Below are 21455 nucleotides of genomic sequence, written 5' to 3'. Positions count from 1 at the left end.
AAATAAGTCTAGTTTTTAGACAAAAAATTAGTGCTGGGAAAAGATTAATCGCGATTAATCACATACAAAATAAAAGTTCATTTTTGCATAATATATGTGTGTGTGCTGTGTGTAATTATTATGTATATTTAAACACACTCACATACATATATACATTTCAGTAAAGTTTTATATATATATTTATATATTATTAAATATTATTTAATATATACATTATTATTATTACTATTTATTTATATACAATATATAAAAAATAAATAAATTAATATATATACACATGTAAATGTTTCTTAAATACATACATGAATGTGTGTGTATTTATATATACACATAATAATTACACACAACACACACTTGTATATTATACAAAAAAATCACTTTTATTTTGTGTGCGATTAATCGCGATTAATTTTATACCAGCACTACAAAAAATATCAAATATAAGCAAATTTGTGCTTAAAACAAGCAAAAAATCTGCCAATGGAATAAGAAAAAATTCAAGAAAAATTAGCTTACCCAGTTGGCAGATTTTTTGCAGTGAAGCATCTCTAAGCAGTTTCATAGAAAGTGAAATACATTTGTACACTGCAAAAAATGACTTTCTTACTTAGTATTTTTGTCTTGTTTTCAGTAAAAATATCAAAAATTACCTAAGTAAATACGTCTAGTTTTAAAACAAATAATATACAATCTAAGTGAAATTGTCTTTAAAACAAGCAAAATTATCTGCCAATGGGGTGAGAAAAAAATTGTGAAATAAGATTTTGTTTTTCTTAAACACTTAATTCAAGTAAAATTTTCTCACCCCATTGGCAGATATTTTTGCTTGTTTTAAGCACAAATTCACTTAAATTGTATATTTTTGTCTAAAAACTAGTATTATTTTCTTAGGTCATTTTTCTCATTAAGAAAATACATCTTGATTTAAGAATTTTTTGATATTTCTACTGAAAACAAGACAAAAATACTAAGAAAGAAAGTATTTTTTTGCAGTGTACATCTACGTGGTAAGACATTCAGAAGTCATAGATTATTAAAAATATTTTATTTATCATAATGCTAAAGAATGATGATATAATTACATTTTCTAAATATTTCGTTGCCTGAAATGTTATGTAAAACTGTAACATCTTAAAACGTCTGCATGTAGAAGCACACACACTGGAAAAAATGACTTTCTTACTTATTATATTTGTATTGTTTATTTCAAGATTTTTTTCTCACCCCATTTGCAGATATTTTTGCTTGTTTTAAGCACAAATATAATTTTTGCTCATCAAAAAAAAGCATCTTAATTTGATAATTTTTTGATATTTCTACTGAAAACAAGACAAAAATGCTAAGTAAGAAAGTCATTTTTTGCAGTGCATCCATGCACTATTATGCATCTGTGGCACTTTATGACCCAAGTACACAAGCAAATTTTATACAAGCAAGCACTTATGTTTACCAAAAGCCACTGAAAATGCTTTGCTGTCTATAGTGGTGGGTTGATTCAGTCAGTGAACAGAAATAATTTATATTCATTAATCCCTCATCACATGAGCCTCTCCCACTCCATACACTGCCAGCGTGGGCTCATACAATATCTCACTGTCCCCTGTCTCTGCTTTCGTCTGACAAGATCATTTCTGTGCTATCATACCAACATTCAGATAAACAGACAGACATTACTGTCACTGCCACCGTCATGAATAGCTGTGGGTGAATGTGATTTCACCAAATATGAAATGTTAGCTCAGTTGGTAGAGCATTGGATGCGAAGGTCATGGGTTTGATTCGCAGGGAACACATATACTTGTAACATGTAAGTCGCTTTGAATAACCTGAACAAACTTTCTATCAAGCAGTTAGATTGTAAGATTAGGTTTAGGGTCAATGAGATCAAAATGTATTGAGTGACACCGTAAGCCTACGGTCTACCAAATTCATAGGTGCATAAATGTAAACGTTTACATTATCTTTGCAAAATCACCTCGATAAACCTCCAACAGTACAAATATTTTCGCTTACATACAGCTTCTTTCAAGCATGTGTCTGGTTTTCCTTCATATGCAGGAGCGTGTGGGTTTATCCACATGTGTAAATTTGTGTGTTAAGCGCTGGCACTTCACAGTGCAATGCAAATGAGCAGTTGCAAATGTCTTTCATAACTTCCCCTCCTACACCCTTATCCTAAAACACTGAAACTGAATTAAAGAGTGAAATATAGGTGACCCATTTACAGCATAATCTGAAGAATCTGCACCAGGAGTAGGAGAGTGTCACCCACTTACTAGGTCTACTGATGTCAGACAGTGTATATTGTATGAAAAACTGCTGTGTTTTGTAGAAAATTATAAATATTAGTAATAATAATAGAAAGATCATATCAAAATATTTTATTTTGCTTCAGTATAATGTTCAATCTCTTTTTTGCGTTACAAGCACAAACTTCCATCTGCACGACCATAACTCGATTTTGTCTCATTTCAGCCTGAGAGGACAAACCTATAATTTCATTAACCAGTGCACATGTTATACCACTTGCATGAAGCAGAGAGCCTCCATCTGAACAGAGCAAATGCAATACTCCTATTTGTTTTATTTGTATTGTATTATCTATGCATTATGTGCTGCTGGGAAGCTCCCAAATAAATAATAATAAAAACTAAGTAGCCTACATTCTGTTTGGTTAATAAAATAAGTGTCACTTTATAGTCTTTTTGCAAATTGTTGCAAGCAGTGTTTGTACATCAATACTCTTACCAAAGGTCTGCTATTTATCCATTCAATGGAAACTCTCTTGAGATCATGGGTGTTGTCTCCCTCTAGTGGCCTGATTTGGAAACACAAAAATGGGTCTTGAAGAACGTGAGCAAAAAATGACCTTGAAATGACAGGATACACCAGGGGTCTCCAACCTTTTTATGAGCAAGGGCTACCACAATGAATAAAACAATCTGGAGGGCTACTTTTTGATATAGTCTACTTAAAACTTTTTTGTTTTACTTGTTTATTTTATTTAATTTGACTTGTTTATATGTTTTAGTATTGTTTAAAATTTTAACATGCGTAAACCAACCCAAGCTAATATAGAAAAATATGTAATGAATAAATATTACAGTTGAGACTATTAATAGAATGTGCTTTGGCGGGCACCTCCCAGACTCTGTGCGGGCTACCTGGTGCCCGCGGGCACCACGTTGGTGACCCCTGGGATACACCATAAACAGATAGATTTAAGCTTTTAAAAATATTTCCAATTAGAAAGTATTTGTAAGCTTAAAAATATAGTCAGTATTTGCACGTTTTCTCACAGATGTATGCATGTTTATTGTTATCAAAAGCTGCCTACGTCATATTTTAAATAATTTATTAATTATCCTTTTTTAATTATAATTTTCTTTTTTTATAATGAAAGAATCACTTTATGGCATTAAAAAAAAAATCAGTGAACGATAACCTGCACTGACAGACATTTACATACAAATGATGTTAGGAAAACATCGAAACACAAACCATATTATCAAACTGAAAAAGCACTTTTTGTAGTACCTGTATTATGTTGACAGGTTTTCAAAGTTCTGCAAATCCTAAAAACACATTTTTAATCCAGATACAGCCATCTCCTGGAGAACCCAGGAAAATGTAAAAACCCATTTATTCTAATGAACAAATTTGACCCTGTGGGTTCTCCAGGGTTAAAAGGCATACGCTAATTAGCATGCGTATGACGTAATCGCGCGTTATTTGCATTTTCTTCTAGCGTCGGTACGTTTACATATGCTTTGCTTCTTTTCTACCCACAAACAATACTGTAGTAAAATGTCCAGATGCATAGTGTTTTTGAACCTTACCTACCAACGTATAGTATAGTTAGTAAGTACTATGCTACAGAATACTACAGTTTAGTATATTAAATACAAAAGTATTCTACTGTGTTTTTTCATGTGGTTGACTTAGAGATATATCTAAATATCTATTAGAAGCGACAGGATTAGTATTTTTTCCTAAAAAAAAAAGAAGTCATGTTTAGTCTGGAAAATAAGCTACAAAACATGTCCTCCAGTGCAGTAGGTGGCAGTAAACCACGAGCTCGCACGCTGTCGTCCAAAAGAACATTCACTTGACAACTTCCGGCACAGCAGTAACATGTGAGAAAACGTGCTGTACAACCGTAGATCTGTTTGTGTTTACAGTTACTAAGTTTAAAGGATCGCCAATGCGATCGCGAGTAATGTGAAATACCTTACGGTGTTTGTTATAATCTCAACCCGACAGTGTGGTTATTAAGTAAAGTTTCTGGATGTAAAGTAGGCGAGTAAGTGCTAAACATGCCTGCACTGACTTTATTTGTAAGTAAATTACCTGCAACTGCCACCGGTGAACATCTGGGAGAAATATTTTCAGAAATAGGACCATTAAAAAACAGTTTTGTTGTCAGAGAAAAAGGTAAGATCTGTTTGGTTTAAAGCACCCCAAGTCTTGCACATGGAGATGCGCTCCTCTGCATAACGTTACTTTTTACAAAAGTTGAATATGATTGTATGCTTGACATTTGTGTCTGAGCTTGTAATACATAATATTGTGTCAATCGTATAAATATGTTTACTGTATATTGTGTATTTTTATATAGATTATCATTTTTTTTTTTGTTTTGTGGTTCATTATACTGTCAGTTTTTACTCACTCAGGTCACAGATGTGACTGGTGGGATGTGTTAATCTGGTTACCTTTTGTTAGTTATTTTTTTGTTTTGAAGATGTAATATGTGTCCCATGTTAATGCTTTCTGTAGGGTCTGAAAAATGTCGTGGGATCGGGTATGTTACATTCTCCATGGAAGAAGATGGAAAGCGGGCTCTGAAAGAAGTCAAAGAGTACGACGGACAAAAGATCGTCATAGTGGAAGCCAGAAAAAAGCCAAATGAGAAGAAAAGAGGAAAAGCAAAAACAAATAAAGGTTCGATTTTAAAGTTTGTGTGCCCTCATACTTGTCTGTTTTGCACCCAATAAAAGAGAATGAATTATCCACACAGATTCAGTCGACACAGAGAGTCCTAAACAACCGACAGAAAGTCCTAAAAAATCAGCAGAGAGTCCTAAACAACCGACAGAGATTCAACAAAAGTTTCAAGGCCTGAGGAAGTCAAAGCTCAAAAGCAGACTGATCATCAGAAATCTTAGTTTCAAAGTAAGTCATCGAGGCCTGGTTTCACAGAGACAAGATATTTGGCACTTTTCTTTTATAAAAAAATTACTTGTATGCATCTTTAGATAAAACAATGGCACAAATCTCAAACAAGCATTTTAGCCTGGGACTAGATTATTTTTTATACTAAATTTGATGTTCATAAGCAAATATCATAAGCAATGCATAGTCACAGAATGCATATGTTGTGTTTATGCACTGACTTGATTTGTTTTTGTGCACCCTAGTGTACAGAAGATGATTTGAAAAAGGTTTTCTCTGAGTTTGGTGTGGTTCATGAAGCAAAGATTGCTTTAAAACCAGGTAAGACTATTTAAGTACATTTTTATCTATTGTAGCAAGTGTATAGCAAGATCCTGGCAACTACCAATAAGCAGCAATCTTTTACAGAAGGCAATCTCAAAATAGTTTTGCATCGTGATTCTTTTGATCTGGAGTGTTTATTGCGTTATTTTTGGGCAGACGGGAAGATGCGAGGTTTTGCTTTCGTGCAGTTTCAGAACATGCCTCAAGCCGCAAAAGCCATTGCAGCAATGAACCTGAAGGAGATAAAAGGTGAGTCGATCTTCAACACACTTTTTGCACCAGCTGAAATAAATTCATCCTTACCACCATAAGGCAAAAAAAAAGACAACAGGATACAATCTGCTCCTCTCTCACAGGCAGGCCTGTAGCTGTGGACTGGGCCATTCCAAAGGACAAGTATGTCGCCACCCAATCAGGTAATCACATACAGTATTTTTTTTATTATACATCAACATATATATGATGATGTGGTTGTTTACGATGTTGTAGTTTTTGCAGATTTTGTTGTGAAGTTTTTCTGTTTAGAATGTTGTTGTATGTCTTATGAGAATTGTGATTTGCAGGATCAAAGGAAGAAGTAAAGGGAAAATCTGAGGACACAGGGGGTGATGGAGAAAAAGGTGCCAAGAACAAGTAAGTGCAAACCTTTTCAGTATGATGTAATGATTTTTGTTAAGTGACTGGACCTTGTGTGTGTGATCTTGTGTGCAGTCCTTAATGTATTTTCAAAATTAATCTTCTGCTCAGGTCTATATCACATCAAAAGGCCATCAAATCAGAATCAGAAGAAGAATCTGAGGATGAAGATGATGACGACGAAGACAAAAAGGGCAGTGGTGAAGAAGATGAGGAGGAAAATGATAAAAGTGATTCTGAAGCGAGTGTTGAAGACGACGATGATGATGAAGACGACGACGACGATGATGACAACGACGATGGTGATGATGACGATGATGCTGAGGACAGTGATGAAGAAAGCGATGGTATGCATCATCATAAAGTGTCTATGTATTAATTCATAACATGTATGAAATGTGATCATCTACATCATCTTTTTTCAGCTTCTCCAAAGAAGAAGGTTTCTCTTCCTTCAGATGTGAATGAGGGCAGAACCATCTTCATCAGGTAAGAAGAACGCACCTGGGTCCTAGACAATTTCCCTAAAATTAGCAGAGAGGCCCCCAAACATGTCCCATTAATGTTCTCGGATCGCTCTCATAAAGGGGACCTAGTAACATTGCCGTAACATTCTAAACCTGTATGAATTTCTTTTTTTTGGTCAACACAAAAGAAGATATTTTGAGAAATGATGGTAAACACACAGCATATATAATGTCCATTACATTTCATAGTAGGAAAAAAATATTTTGGAAGTATTGTGATAAATGATGAAGAAAATATTTTGATAAATGATGGTAAGCACACAATTGATGGTACCCATGAAATTCCATAATTTTTTTATTCCTACTATGGAAGTCAATGGTCACTACCTGCTGTGTGTTTACCATCATTTCTCAAAATATCTTCTTTTGTGTTTATCAGAAAAAATTAATTCATACAGGTTTAAAACGAGGATGAGTAAATGATAACAGAATTTTCATTTTTGGGTGAACTATCCCTTTAAATACATCACGTGAATGCACGCGCAGATTCCGGAAAATCATTGGCAGTGTCGGCGGATGCATTTTCCATAATGTCTGTGTGAAACTGGGCTTTGACTTGCCTATTTCAGCCAAACACACTCAGGGTTAAATTAAATAATATCATGTCTATAGCCTTAAAAAGGCTTTGGATAGAGCCCTATTTTTAAAGATCCAAAGATGGGCATCCATTCATCAAAAACTAATCCATACAGTTATTAAAGGGAATGAAAAAATGTACTCACCCTCAAGTTGTTACAAACCTGTGTATAACTAATGTATTTGTTCTGCTAAAACATTAAGTTTGTTTTTTTAAGTGTTTGTAACCAAACAGATCTTGTAATACTATGAAAGTCAATGGTGCCCCAGATCTGCTTGGTTACAAAGGTTACAAAAGTCTGAAACAAATTGAGGGGATTTTTGGGCAAACCATCCCTTTAAATGTCTTCTGAGGTGAAGCGATAGGTTTTTATAAGAAAGCATTTATATTTTAAACTTTATAAACTACAGTTGTATGCATGAGAATTAAGGTAACTTACAAAGACCAATCACTTCACATTAAAATATGGGCTTATTTTCATTTTGGGATAAACTATCCCTTTAAATTTAATAAGATTTGAAAGTAAATGCGAAATCATTGTGTAATCTGTTATATGTTTACCTCATCTGTTGTTCTGTCAGAAACCTGTCCTTCGACACCGAAGAGGAGGAATTAGAGAAAGTTTTGCTGCGGTACGGAGAGATGAAGTATGTCCGGATAGTGATGCATGCCAACACCGGACACTCGAAAGGTACCATGGGTCACCAAAACCCCAGTCAACATCCTTTGCCCTCTGACAGTGATAAAAAAATCATAACAGACTCTGTTTAAAATCACTTTTCTTTCTCTCAGGTTGTGCCTTTGCTCAGTTTAAGTCTAAAGAAGCAGCAGAGAAATGTATGGCTGCTGCTCAGAATGACAATGAGGTAAGCAGCATCAGTATCAGTAGTACTTGATACTAATACAATCTACCGTCTTGTAATATAAAACCTTTTATATGTATATAATGCATCAATCCACTGAGCCGGTTTGCACTGACACCTGATTAACTGTGTTTTAGTCTGGTGGCATAAGACTTGATGGCAGGAAGTTGATCATCACGGCTGCCGTGACCAGAGAAGATGCCGCCAAATTCAAAGACAAGAAGATAAAAACTCACACGGGCGCCAGGAACCTCTATCTCTCCAGAGAGGGCTGTAAGTATAGCCAATCGCAAAACACCTATAATAAACTTGCTAATAGCAACACTTTGTTTTTATAAGCTAGCCAATAGGAGTAAAGCAACACAGTTAAATTTTTATCATTTCACAGTGATTCGTCCTGGAACGAAGGCTGCAGAGGAAGTTTCAGAAACTGACATGGCAAAGAGAACAAGGGTAAATCATTTATTTTAGCACAATGTGATGCTATGTATATGTGTCCCTGTCTGTGAAATCAATGCTAAAGTCTAAATCTGAGATCAGAAGCATCAAAGTTTAATTTCAACAATTTCATATTGATTTCAATCTTTGACAAGGCCTCAAGCCAATGTTGACATTTGAAATCACCTAAACAAACACGCCCCTACCCCAATAGAATCTGGTGCTTCTGATAGACCCACCCCACACATACAGTACGCAACCCAGGCAACGATGTCGGTTAGTAGACACGCCCCTTACTGCTGATTGGCTACAAGTGTGTTTTGGTACTTGGCCTGACTCCCTTTTCCAATGCGTTTTTCAAAAATCATGCACCCCGCCTTTAATAATATTAATAATAATAATAATAATAATAATAATAATAATTAATTTGTTACATTTATATAGCGCTTTTCTCAGTACTCAAAGCGCTTTACATATGAATGGGGGAATCTCCTCTACCACCACCAATATAATAATAAAGATATCGAGAGTATATTTTCACACAATGTTTTTTAGGTTATGTAGGATGATTTTATGAAGATAATATTGAATCACAAAATATAATTTTAAATGGGATTTTACAGGTAGGCAAGGTCACATATTGACAATATAAAGTATTTTTTGCTTTATTACCCACCCTGATATTAAAGTTTGAACTGTTTTAGTCTGTTTTCTAGCAAACAAAATAAAATATTGGTTTACCATAGTCCCTTTCACACATTCAGTCTTTACTGGTAATTTACTGGAAAATTGCAGTTAACATGTCATGTGTGAACAGAACCTTTCCGGTAAATCAGTGCTCCCAATTTACCAGTAAGACAGGTTGTAAGATTACCAGTAATTTACCGGTAAGCGCTATGTGTGAACGAAAAATATAGGATTACCGGCATTTAGAACGAACGACGTCAGATTGCACTGACAGCTCGGGCCAATCAGAAAGTTTTTTATACAAATGACGCGTTTACCCCCGCACTGTTTACGTTCGTTCCACAGACATGCTGCTTAAAATTCGAGCACACCTGAAGTTAACATCCACATTTCTTCACCAAAGTTGTTTAAAACAGCTTACCATCTATTTGCCATATTGCTGACGTCCTTAGCACACCATCTGTGAAGCCTAATGTCCAAACGAAGGTTTCGTTTGACACCGCCTAACGCAATTTGTTTTGTCACGAGCAACTTCGCGACCGTTTGCCACCGATGTGAAAACAACAAAATACGGACCGTGGATATTAAGTCATAACCGCCATTGTTTACAAATACGACACGGACGGAGCTCGCCGGCCGCGCACCACAGGTAACTTCCACTTTCTCTCCGAGTTTACCGGTATTTTGATACTGATGTGTGAATGATGTCTTACTGGTAAAAAGACGGAACGTCACTGCATGTGTGAACAGCACATTTTTGTATTTACTGGTAAATTAATTCTGGTAAATTTATGGTAATTTACCAGAACTACTGTGTGAAAGAGGCTAATGTGAGTTTTAAGTGATGTGCTGTTTTGTGGTATCAGTTCCAGGAGCTAAAAAGGCAAAAGTTGAAAGACATTAACGTGTATGTGTCTAAAACACGGCTGTGTGTTCACAACCTACCTAAAAGCGTCCAACAACCCAAACTCCGCAAGATCTGCCTCACAGCCGCTGGGGATAAAAGAGCTCGCATCACTGAGGTAACACACACACACATCCTATGCAACGCTGCCATACTGCGTACACCTCTGTTTAAATCAGAGCAAACCAAAAATCACTGTGCTAATGCTAATTGTACGACAATGCTAATTCTGTTTGGTTAACACTAGAGGGCAGGACTGTGTTTTTGTATTTATTTAAATATTTGTATACTTATTTATATATATGATGACTGTGGACCACAAAACCAGTCATAAGGGTCAATTTGTTTGTATACATCACCTGAAAGCTGAATAAATAAGATGTATGGTTTTTAGGATGGGATAATATTTGGCCAAGATAAAACTATTTGAATATTTGGAATCTAAGGGTGCAAAAAATCTAAATATTGAGAAAATTGCTTTTAGAGATGTCCAAATGAAGTCATTAGAAACACATATTAACACATAACGATGAATAAATTCATACGCTATGAATAGTTTGGTTCCAAAACGCAATAAATCCATAAAGCATCTTTAGGTTATAAAAACATAAAAAATTCAAATCCATCATTGTTTTTCAAAGATTTATTATAAAAACTGATATTTTTTGCAAAATCCAATAAATCCATGACCAAGTTTTTTTTCAAAATGCTATAAATGTATTGAATCAATATATAAATGTGCATTCATCTTTGTCATATTATATTCATTTAGTTGACTAGTGGTATACACTGATTAAAAAATAAACATTAATGGCATTAATAAATACACTTAATTTGTCATATTAATGTCATCCCTGGGACATCGTAACTGAACTTTTTTGACAGGATCAGCTGTAAAATGTTTTTGTCCTGCTCGATTTTCGTTGACTTTCAGTAAAATAATGGAAAGTTTTTCATTTGAACCCCTGGGGTCAATGTGTTAGCATGACAGAAGATTGATGCAGTCGTGTGAGAGCAAGCAACAGCCGACATTTTTCCTTCGCTGAGTGCCTATCATGTAAATTATTCGATTTTGATGGCTTACGTTTCTTCCCCACCACAGGTTTATCAATGCCATAAAAATTATTATTTGGTTTTTGTTTGTTTGTTGATCAAGAAGTACAAAGTAGATGAGGAAAACTAGGATTGCGTGTGTATTCAAAGCACTGCCATTGTTGTTTACAATGCGTGGAATGGTGCGCTGTGATTGGTTAAGCTGATTTATTGCATTCTGCAGAGAAGGAAGACTGGCGTTTGTCGCGGTTTGGAAATAAAGGGAGAAAAGATGACAGAATAACATGGCGGATATCAGTTTTTGCGTAAAATAAAGAATTTACTTTTTAAACTGACCAGAGACAATACTGATTTTGGCGGTAACTAAATGTTTTTTAATGCTGTTTATCGCATTCTGGAACCAAACTCTTCATTTATTTATGGTAGGAAATGTACAAAATATCTTCATGGCACATGATCTTTACTTAATATCCTAATGATTTTTGGAATTCAAAATTGATAATTTTGACCCATACAATGTATTGTTGGCTATTGCTACAAATAAACTCATGCTACTTATGACTGATTTTGTGGTCCAGGATCTACACTTTAAATTCTCTCTCTCTTTTTTTCTCTCAGTGTCGTGTGATGTATGACAAGAAACCTGTTCGAGGTAAGGTGATAGGTCAGTCTCTAGGATACGGTTTTGTAGAGTTCAAAGAACATGAACACGCCCTACAAGTCCTACGTCACCTCAACAACAACCCTGACATTTTTGGACCCCAAAAGGTTAGCCTGTGACATTACAACTGACGTGTCTTCTCAATGTTCAAATCCTGTGCTTTAGATATGGCCTTGTTGTGGAAGTAATTCTGATTGCTTACTTGGAAAACTAGGGTATTTAATAATCTGTTTATTGTTATATCAAGTCGAAATATTCCTATAATGAGAAGAATTCATCTGTCTTCATACTTCAAAGTATTTTTAGCAATGTTTATTGCAAAAGGGGACTGACTGTATTAAATGATTGAAGCTATAGCACATAACACTTGATTTCAGACCTGTTATTGTTATGCTCTGTGCCAGTTTCTTTGCAGGGGTCTTTAAGAGTTTTGCGAAATAATGACACAGAAATTCACTCAGACACATTAAACTATATCTCTGTCACAATTTAAATTCCTCTAAACTTCCTGTAAACTTCTCAAAATTGCTGTGAATCAAAGTTTGCTCGCAGTCATGACTAAGAGACATTGCTTAAATACTTATCTACTGATGATGTTTCGCTGTTAAACTATGTATTTTAATATAATTGCCTGTGTCTTTCCCATCAGAGACCAATAGTTGAGTTCTCTTTGGAAGACAGCAGAAAACTAAAACTCAAAGCCGCGCGTCTACAAAACAGCAAGGTGAGACTGGGTTTGTTTTTGGGGGTATTGGTGGTATAGGTTTGTCCCTAAGTTTAAGGTCAAGTGTGGCATTTCTGTGCCCTTAAAACCAGGAGTTTTCAAACTTTTTTGTCAGCCGAACCCCATTAACCTAAATTAGTGTAAGATATTAAATAAAAAATTTAATTATAGCTTCGAAAAAAACATTTTAAAGTTTATCAGTCAGTATTTTACATAATTTTTGTTATTTTTATTTATTGTAAATATTAAATATTATTATATTTCTTTTATTGGTACGCATGTCCAGTTTTTAGTTCTCTGATATATTGTAGTGTGGTGTAATAGTCACATGACATGCAGGTTAAACATAATATATATCTTTTTGTTAATATTTTTATTTATATTTTTACTTTTTTATACAATTATTTATGTGAGACAGATTTTTGTATATATTTGCAGTTAATTTTTGTAATTGGTATTTTATTTGTAACATGTTGACTTTTTTATAGTTTAATTAGAAATAAATAATTGTTCATCTCACAAACTGCCTGCAATTCCCCCACGCACCACCAGGGGTTCGTGCACCAGTTTGTTCACCAGTTAGGGAAACCCTGCTCTATATGGAATTGATTTGAAATATAATGATATTATATATGTAATATTAAATAACTTCTTTCAAACAGGCTTACCTTAAACCCATTAGGGTCTAGGCTGCATGTCAGGCTCATCTGTAACAGTAAAATAAACAGAGAAACGTTGTAATTGTTTAACTTTTATGGAAAATTTACTCACTAGTTGTGTCTGCATACTAAGGGCTTTTTATTAGACACACTTCTTAAAATTGCTGTATTGTGATAAAAGTTGCCTTTGATGGGATCACTGCATGAATAATAATTACACTAAATAATTCCCGATGTTGGGAAAAAAACATACATTTCTTTGAGAATCACTGACTTTAAGAAATTTATATAAGGTGTCGGATAGGACACTAAATAGTCAGACATTTGGAGAACACCAGACTTGTTGTTTTAGAAGTTTTAATGTCCATCCATATTTATTTTTCAATTGATTTGATTAAGATACAAACAGAAAATACAGGAAATATGTACGAAATTTTTTTTTATTTTCAGGACTAAATGTCTTCTTTACTAAAGAAAATTAGGCATCGTCAGTTTGAGTAGAATTAAGTAAAAAGGCTAATTTCTTTTTAAATTACACTGCAAAAAATTATTTTCAAGAAAAAATTTTCTTAGTATTTTTGTCTTGTTTTCAGTAAGAATATCTAACAATTCTTAAATTAAGATGCTTTTACTTGATGAGCAAAACGGCCCAAGAAAATAAGTCTATAGACCAAAAATATCAAATTTAAGTGATTTTGTGCACAAAACATGCAAAAAAATCTGCCAATGGGGTAAACAAATTTTTCTTGAATTAAGTTTTTAAGAAAAATGTTCAAGATTTTTTTGCTTAACCCATTGGCAGATTTTTTTGCTTGTTTTATGCACAAAATCACTTAAATTTTATATTTTTGGTCTAAAAACTAGACTTATTTTCTTGGGTCGTTTTGCTCATCAAAAAAAGCATCTTAATTAAAAATTTTTTTAGATATTTTTACTGAAAACAAGACAAAAATATTAAGATTTTTTTTTCTTGAAAATCATTTTTTGCAGTGTAGAAATTAGGATTAAATTTTATTTAGGTTTAAGAGATCCTGCAGTTTCCTGCTATTGCTCAGTGGAAGGGGGTTTACCCTAAAAACTTGAAACATCAGTTTACATTTTTATACAGTTTTTAATACTATATACACATTTCCTGTATTGGATGTATTCCATTAAAGAGACTGAGAAACAATTATATATGATCACTATAACATTACAAAAACAACAAATCAAATTCTGGCATGGTGGCTTAAGACTTTTTCACAGTACTGTATATATTTTAAGTCAATCCAAATGATGTCTTAAAGTTTTTTTGGACAAAATAAAACTTTTTTCAAAAACCTCTTTTAGTTTTGTTCTATAGAATTAAATGCATTTCTCGCCATGAACATAGCCATAGAACCTGATATGGCATTAAAAGAAAAGAAAAAAGTTGTTGCCTTGTATTTTTGTCAAATTTAAATGAAAATGTTGATATTTTTTATAGACTTAATGTGTCTTTGGTTTGCTTTCCATAGAGGAATTTAAAAAAAGACAATCACCAAGAAGGAGCGAAGCCACAACACAGTCCAGGAAAGAAGAATAATGATCCTGCACCAAAAGGAATTCTGGGTAATGTAGTCAAACAGGAGAAGGCCCAGGGCAGTCTGCACAATGTAGGCAAACAGGAGAAGCCCCAGTGCAGCGTGTACAAAGGCTTTATGACCAAACCAGAAGTAGAGCACGTCGAACTGCAAGACGGCAAAAAACGACAGAAAGTTCTGCACATGCCTTCACACAGAGGTCCAAAGATCAGGTACAGCCAAACCTATCGTTCACTCACAAAGTTTACAAAATAAGAAACCAAACAGAGATATGACGCATGCAATATTCCTCAGGAAACGGGATAAAGGAAAACAGCCTGTGCAACCCCCAAAACCGAAGAAGGGCCCAAGTAGGAAAGATAAAAAAATGTCCACCTTTATTGAGAAACCTAACCAGAACAAGAAACAGGTGAGCAGTCATTTACTTAAGATAATAAAAGATTTTTAGGGTTTAATGACATTTTTAAGGGATTAACTTCTTGTTTTGTTTCAGAATGCCAAACCTGCAAAGAGAAAGTTTCAGAACAGAGAGGATGTGCGCTTTGACAGTTTGGTGGAGCGATACAAAAAGAAACTTATTGGGAACTCAAATGCTAAGACTGTGGTTAAAAAGGGTAAATGGTTTAGCTGAGAGAGAAAGAGAGAGAATGAGTGTGTGTGCGAGAGAGAGAGAGAGAGATATTGAGATTGTGTAAAACCTCTTGAAGGAGGACTTCAGTCAATATTTTGGCTCAGATAAGTTTTTAGGATATGAAGTGTCTTTCTTGTCAGTTTCTTAACATTTGATATTGATATTGTTTGTCATCAAAATAATATTTCTGTCAGCAAACTCAAATATTTAACACTGTGTTGTGTTACTTTTTTGCTTTCATGAATTACAGTTATATTGTATTAAAAGAGATTCATTTCAGTTTTGCTATCATATTTTCTGTGTACAAAGCTCTGTTTTATTCTGTGGTCAATATTGAACTGTTTTGCTGTCATTGTTAAACTTTCTAAACCTTGAAAACAGATAGACGGCATGTATTTGTACATGTAAGATATGCACACATATTGCTAAACATCTGTGAAATAAATGTGATGGTATTTTACTGTAAAAAAAAAAAGGTGTCACTGCAAAAAATTATTTTCAAGAAAAACATTCTTAGTATTTTTTTCTTGTTTTCAGTACAAATATCAAAAAATTCTTAAATTAAGATGCTTTTTGTTGATGAGCAAAACGACCCAAGAAAATAAGTCTATTTTTTTAGACCAAAAATATCAAATTTAAGTGATTTTGTGCATAAAACAAGCAAAAAAAAAAAATCTGCCAATGGGGTAAGCAAAAAATCTTGAAATTCAAGAAAAAATGTGCTTACCCCATTGGCAGATTTTTTTGCTTGTTTGATGCACAAAATCACTTAAATATGATATTTTTTGTCTAAAAAACTAGACTTATTTTCTTGGGTCGTTTTGCTCTTCAAGAAAAAGCATCTTAACTTAAGATTTTTTAGATATTTCTAGCAATGTTCCCTTTATAAATTACAGATCACCTGCAAGTGTGTTTTCATGAATAATCCTCAGATCCCACCATGCAAGCCCATTTTCCCGTCAAGTTTTATTTTTTATAGATCACAACCTTTGCATGGGAACTTGGTGTACACACGTTTCCATCCCTGTTTTCACGTACGCATACATTTTAAATGAAACCCCTGGGTCTCATTTACAAAACTTAAAGTCTACGTACGCACAAAAGCCAGAAATGGCACACCCCCAAAAATATTAAAGGAACACGCCCACATTTTGGGAATTTAGCTTATTCACCGTATCCCCCAGAGTTAGATAAGTCCATACATAGCTTTCTCATCTCTGTGCGTGGTGTAACTCTGTCTGACGCAGCCTCCGCAAGCTTAGCTTAGCACAAAGACTGGAAGTGAATGGCTCCAGCTAGCATACTGCTCCCAATAAGTGACAGAATAACGAAAACATTTTCCTATTTATGTTTTGTGATTTGTATAGTACAAATATCAAGGTCATATATGAGACACAGACATCTTTTAACAGTAAACATACTGGGAACTATATTCTCAGAAGGCGAAGCACTGCTACAGGTGCTGCGAGCATACCAATACAAATCACAACACAGAAATAGGAAAATGTTCATGTTATTTTGTCACTTATTGGGAGCAGTATGCTAGCTGGAGCCATTCACTTCCACTCTTTGTGCTAAGCTAAGCTTGCGGAGGCAGCGTCAGACAGAATCCAGCATGCACGGAGATGAGAAAGCTATGTATGGACTTATCTAACTCTGGGGGATACTGTGAATAAGCTAAATTCCCAAAATGTGGGCGTGTTCCTTTAATATTTTTTGGGGTATGCCATTTCTGGCTTTTGTGCGTACGCAGACAGGCCCCAAAGGGTTTAATTTAAAATGTATTCGTACGTGCAAAACAGGGATGGAAACGTGTGTACACCAAGTTCCCATGCAAAGGTTGTGATCTATAAAAAATAAAACTTGACGGGAAAATGGGCTTGCATGGATCTGAGGATTATTCATGAAAACACACTTGCAGGTGATCTGTAATTTATAAAGGGAACATTGCTTTGTTTTATAAGTCTTAATATCTATAAAAAATAAAACTTGACGGGAAAATGGGCTTGCATGGATCTGAGGATTATTCATGAAAACACACTTGCAGGTGATCTGTAATTTATAAAGGGAACATTGCTTTGTTTTATAAGTCTTAATATTTTTGGCGGATGCCATTTTTGTTTTTCTGTGCGTATGTAGACGTTTAGTATGGATCCTATGCACGGTTTTATAAATGAGACTTTTGAGGTCTTAATGGGCCATGTGTCAGTAATACAATTTATGCAAATGAGAAGCATACACATTTTTTAAATAAAATGCTAAACATTTTTTAAAACAAATTATCCAGTATCAAAGCTATCGGTCTCGATATAGTGGGGACTTTCAAAGAAGATCTGCTTTTGTGGTTTAAAATAATTTTCCTTCACTTTTTTGCTGGAAAACTACAGATATACAAAATCCATTTCTGGTCATTCAGATAAAATGTACATTTCATTTCGCAGATGCTTTTATCCAAACTTGAATATCAGAGCTATAATAAATAGTAAAAGCCTCATCGGTATACATTTTATTTAGTAATTTTTTTTTAAAAACATCACAAAAATATTAAATTCACAAAATACAAAACTGTTTACATGATATTCGAAATGCATCATTTATATTGTATAGGAAAATATAAAGCATGTCACTGCTGGTCTTACAGCAGTATGGTAAACATTGACCATGAACTGAGTTTCCCAGCAGACTGATGACGTGGCTCTTCTGGTAAACTGTGACATCATCAAGCATATGCTGATGTCAGCATGCATGAAACAAGAGCTTAAAGAATGACATCATGTGCTTGAATAACAGTGTGCTGCTCTTTGTGTGCGCATGTTTGTTTACTTAGCAATCCCAGTGCAGGGATGTTTGCATTTGTGTTCAAAGCCTAGTTATTATATCTGTACGTATAAAAAGTGCCAAAATGCTACCTCGGTATAAAAAATATAGTGCTTTTAATAAATATAATAAATAGTGTGCTACAATAATGGCAAACCGAGAGCAGTACCTAACAGGTCTTTAACTGGTCCAGGCTGACAGTAAGCTGTTGCATGAATTTTTGTAGTCTATCTAAAGCCATGAAGCCAACGGTGATGTGATGGGTGGCATTGTCTTTTAAGAAAGCTTCTAAAGACTTCTCATTGGCCGTCTTTCTGACTGGGCATCGCATAGAAAACATCCTGTTCTCCAGATAACCCTGAAGGGTAGACACGTCGCTGTGCAACTGGCTTACGTGTCCCTTAGGAAGGCTGTGAAGAACTTTCTGGAAGATGGTTAGGGTGTCCACAATGGATCCCAGACCTTGGATGGGTCTGTCTGCAGGAACCTCAGGGTAAAGATCAGGATCGCTGATAAAGATCTTGGGAGAGAATTTGAGCTGTGAGAGAAGATGCAATTGGGCTATTAAGTAGTGTAAAATATGTACTGTAAGTACACTGAAAAATTGGTTGGGGTCAAATATTAAAATTTTCTATAGATTAAACCAGATGTGTTAAATGGGATGTTTCTTTTTTAAGATAAATCTTTGTTGTCCCAAGAGCACATATGTGAAGTTCTAGCTCATAGATAAGTAATTATAGTAGGCTATGTTAAAATTTTCACAGGATTTGGTCAATAAGTGGGCATAAGTGTAACATGCATGCAATTTCTACATTTCTAAGTTCCTTATATCTGCATATACATTATTTGAAAAGGGACATCTCTGAAAAACCAAATGCTAACTCTTTACCTTCTCGTTGTGTTCCCGGATTCTGGAGTTGATGGTCTCTGCCTGCAGTTTGACCATGTTTTTCAAGTTATCCGAAGGGATGGGAATACTGTAACCCAAACTGAGCATGCTCAAGGTGCAGGTGTAGAGGAGAGCAGGAAAATACATACTTTCTATGTTGAAGTTACTCTGTTGAAAAATCAAATAAATATTTGAATGACTTAATTTAGTTGTTTAAAAGGAATTCATGCAAAGTGAATTATGTGAAAATGTATGATTGTTAGAAAAAACAACAATGAAACCCTGCACTGCAAAAAATGATTTTCAAGAAAAAAAAAATCTTTGTATTTTTGTCTTGTTTTCAGTAAAAATATCTAAAAATACTTAAATTAAGATGCTTTTTCTTGATAAGCAAAATGACCCAAGAAAATAAGTCTAGTTTTTAGACCAATGTGATTTTGTGCATAAAACAAGGAAAAAAATCTGCCAATGGGGTAAACAAAATAATCTTAAACATTTTTTCTTAAACACTAAATTCAAGAAAAATTCGCTTACCCCATTGGCAGACTTTTTGCTTGTTTTATGCACAAAATCACTTAAATTTGATATTTTTTTGTTTTAAAACTAGTCTATTTTCTTTGATTATTTTGCTCATCAAGAAAATGTATCTTGACTTGAGAATTTTTAGATATTTGTGCTTAAAACAAGACAAAAATACTAACTAAGAAAGTCATTTTTTGCAGTGTACTTAATCCACGCTTAAGATTGTTTCTTTCTTTTTTAATCATAAACTCACTTCGTTTTGATAATTTTGTTTCAAAATCAAGACTTAATATCTTAGGACCATTTTGCTTCTCCAGTAAATCTCTCTTAAAATAAGTTTTTAGATATTTATACTGAAAAACATGACAGAATACATTTTTGAAGGCATATCTAAAAACTGCATTAAAGCTATCTGATCTCTTAAGCTTGATATACTTTATACGAACATCAATAAGCAGGAAAACAGAGAAACCATTTCAAATCACAATGAGCACCTCCAATAGTCCTTAGCATTGAAAGGCCTCTCTGGTCTGCAACATGATCTGTCTCAGTTTGGCTTTCAATATCTTATAAATACTGATTGCTTAACTCTTTTATATTTCCTATGTAGCATATAAAACCTTCCTATAAATAATTTGAAATTAAAATAACTTTAGATAAAACATGTGCAAGCTGATCTACAAAAGTGTGTGAGAGTTGCATTGATGTGAAGAGAGAGAAAGGGTCTTACCTTTGAGATGTGAAGACTGTGTCATGCCCAGGGTCCATGAGTGGTCAGGCTTATATAGCTGATAGCTGTTGACTCACGTATGAATCACCTCAGCCCTTCCTTGCCTGCCTGATTCTCCCAGTACAGAACAGCATGAGGGGGGACAGCACCCCCGCTTGTCCCGCAAACACAACTCAAACCCATCACACACACGCATGGGCTGCAAATATTGGGTGAGATCTGGTACAATTCATTTTGGATTGGTAATAAGGGGAGGTTAATGTGGGGGTTTGTCTCAGTGGAAACATGCCAAAAAAAAGTAATAGATGTTCACGTCCACTTATTGACCAAGTCCTGATGCAAATACTGTGAGTGTCAGGGCAAACTTTAGAGATAACAGTAGTACAAAGTGAGAGCTTATTACGTGAGAAAATCAGAGTGAGAAAGTTATTACGTCATTTAAAACTCTGGTAAATCTGATCAACAAGCAAAGACTGAAATCAAACTTTGATGCTCCTAATCTTAAAATGTGATTGTGCAACTTTGGGATATCACAGACAGGGTCATATGATTTCACAAATTTAAAGTTATTTTAGTTAAAAACATCATAAATATGTTAGAATAGCATGTAGTTTTTGGAAAGTATTGCACACTTTATATTCTGTTCTTGTTGTTGTGAGTCACGGGATGGCCCAGCAGTGGGCGGCCTGCAGACTTCTGTACCGACAAACTTCATGCCGTCTTCTGTAAGTTGTTTACAAAACCCCTGCATGGGTCACAGTCTTAATACCGATACTGATCAATCCTCATTAAATTCATTTACAAAGGCACAAGAAGTACAACTAGCAAGGGAGAACTTTAACAAACAACAAGCCATGTGTCTGAAGAAAAACAAACATTGTTTGTGTAATGAAATTAAGTTTTTGGGATAAAATAACATTTTTTGGTCTAAACCCATATAAATGTTTTTTTTTCTGCTTAACACACATATTTTGAGCAATGTTTATAACCAATAGTTTTGGAGCACCATTGACTACCATAGTATTATTTTCCTACTATGGAAGTCAATGGTGCTCCTGCTTCCTGGTTAATTACAA

The 21455-nt window shown here is 34.5% G+C and overlaps 2 protein-coding genes across 3 annotated transcripts; one reads left to right on the top strand and one right to left on the bottom strand.

Moving 5' to 3' along the window:
* Nucleotides 1-4115: 4115 nt before the first annotated feature.
* rbm28 (RNA binding motif protein 28) lies at nucleotides 4116-15714 on the top strand. Its single transcript, XM_065283530.1, has 19 exons — nucleotides 4116-4434; nucleotides 4780-4944; nucleotides 5021-5175; nucleotides 5421-5496; nucleotides 5656-5748; nucleotides 5856-5915; nucleotides 6063-6132; nucleotides 6247-6482; nucleotides 6561-6624; nucleotides 7821-7930; nucleotides 8032-8105; nucleotides 8240-8375; nucleotides 8491-8555; nucleotides 10094-10249; nucleotides 11803-11952; nucleotides 12495-12569; nucleotides 14725-15002; nucleotides 15085-15199; nucleotides 15284-15714. Exons 1-19 carry the CDS (start codon nucleotides 4317-4319, stop codon nucleotides 15419-15421), a joined length of 2334 nt encoding a protein of 777 aa, XP_065139602.1. The 5' UTR covers nucleotides 4116-4316; the 3' UTR covers nucleotides 15422-15714.
* A 2221-nt stretch (nucleotides 15715-17935) lies between these two features.
* lepa (leptin a) lies at nucleotides 17936-20717 on the bottom strand. Of its 2 annotated transcripts, none has more exons than XM_065282725.1 (3): nucleotides 20380-20717; nucleotides 19128-19295; nucleotides 17936-18776 (listed from the first exon to the last, which is right to left on the bottom strand). In XM_065282725.1, exons 2-3 carry the CDS (start codon nucleotides 19272-19274, stop codon nucleotides 18408-18410), a joined length of 516 nt encoding a protein of 171 aa, XP_065138797.1. In that variant the 5' UTR covers nucleotides 19275-19295; nucleotides 20380-20717; the 3' UTR covers nucleotides 17936-18407. The 2 variants fall into 2 exon arrangements, with proteins under 2 accessions (XP_065138797.1, XP_065138799.1); XM_065282727.1 differs by having other exon boundaries at nucleotides 17936-18758.
* Between the last annotated feature and the right edge of the window lie 738 nt (nucleotides 20718-21455).

This window comes from Paramisgurnus dabryanus, chromosome 9 (genome assembly GCF_030506205.2).
Source record: "Paramisgurnus dabryanus chromosome 9, PD_genome_1.1, whole genome shotgun sequence".
Lineage (NCBI taxonomy): Eukaryota > Metazoa > Chordata > Actinopteri > Cypriniformes > Cobitidae > Paramisgurnus > Paramisgurnus dabryanus.
This window is presented reverse-complemented; position numbering and strand designations above follow the sequence as displayed.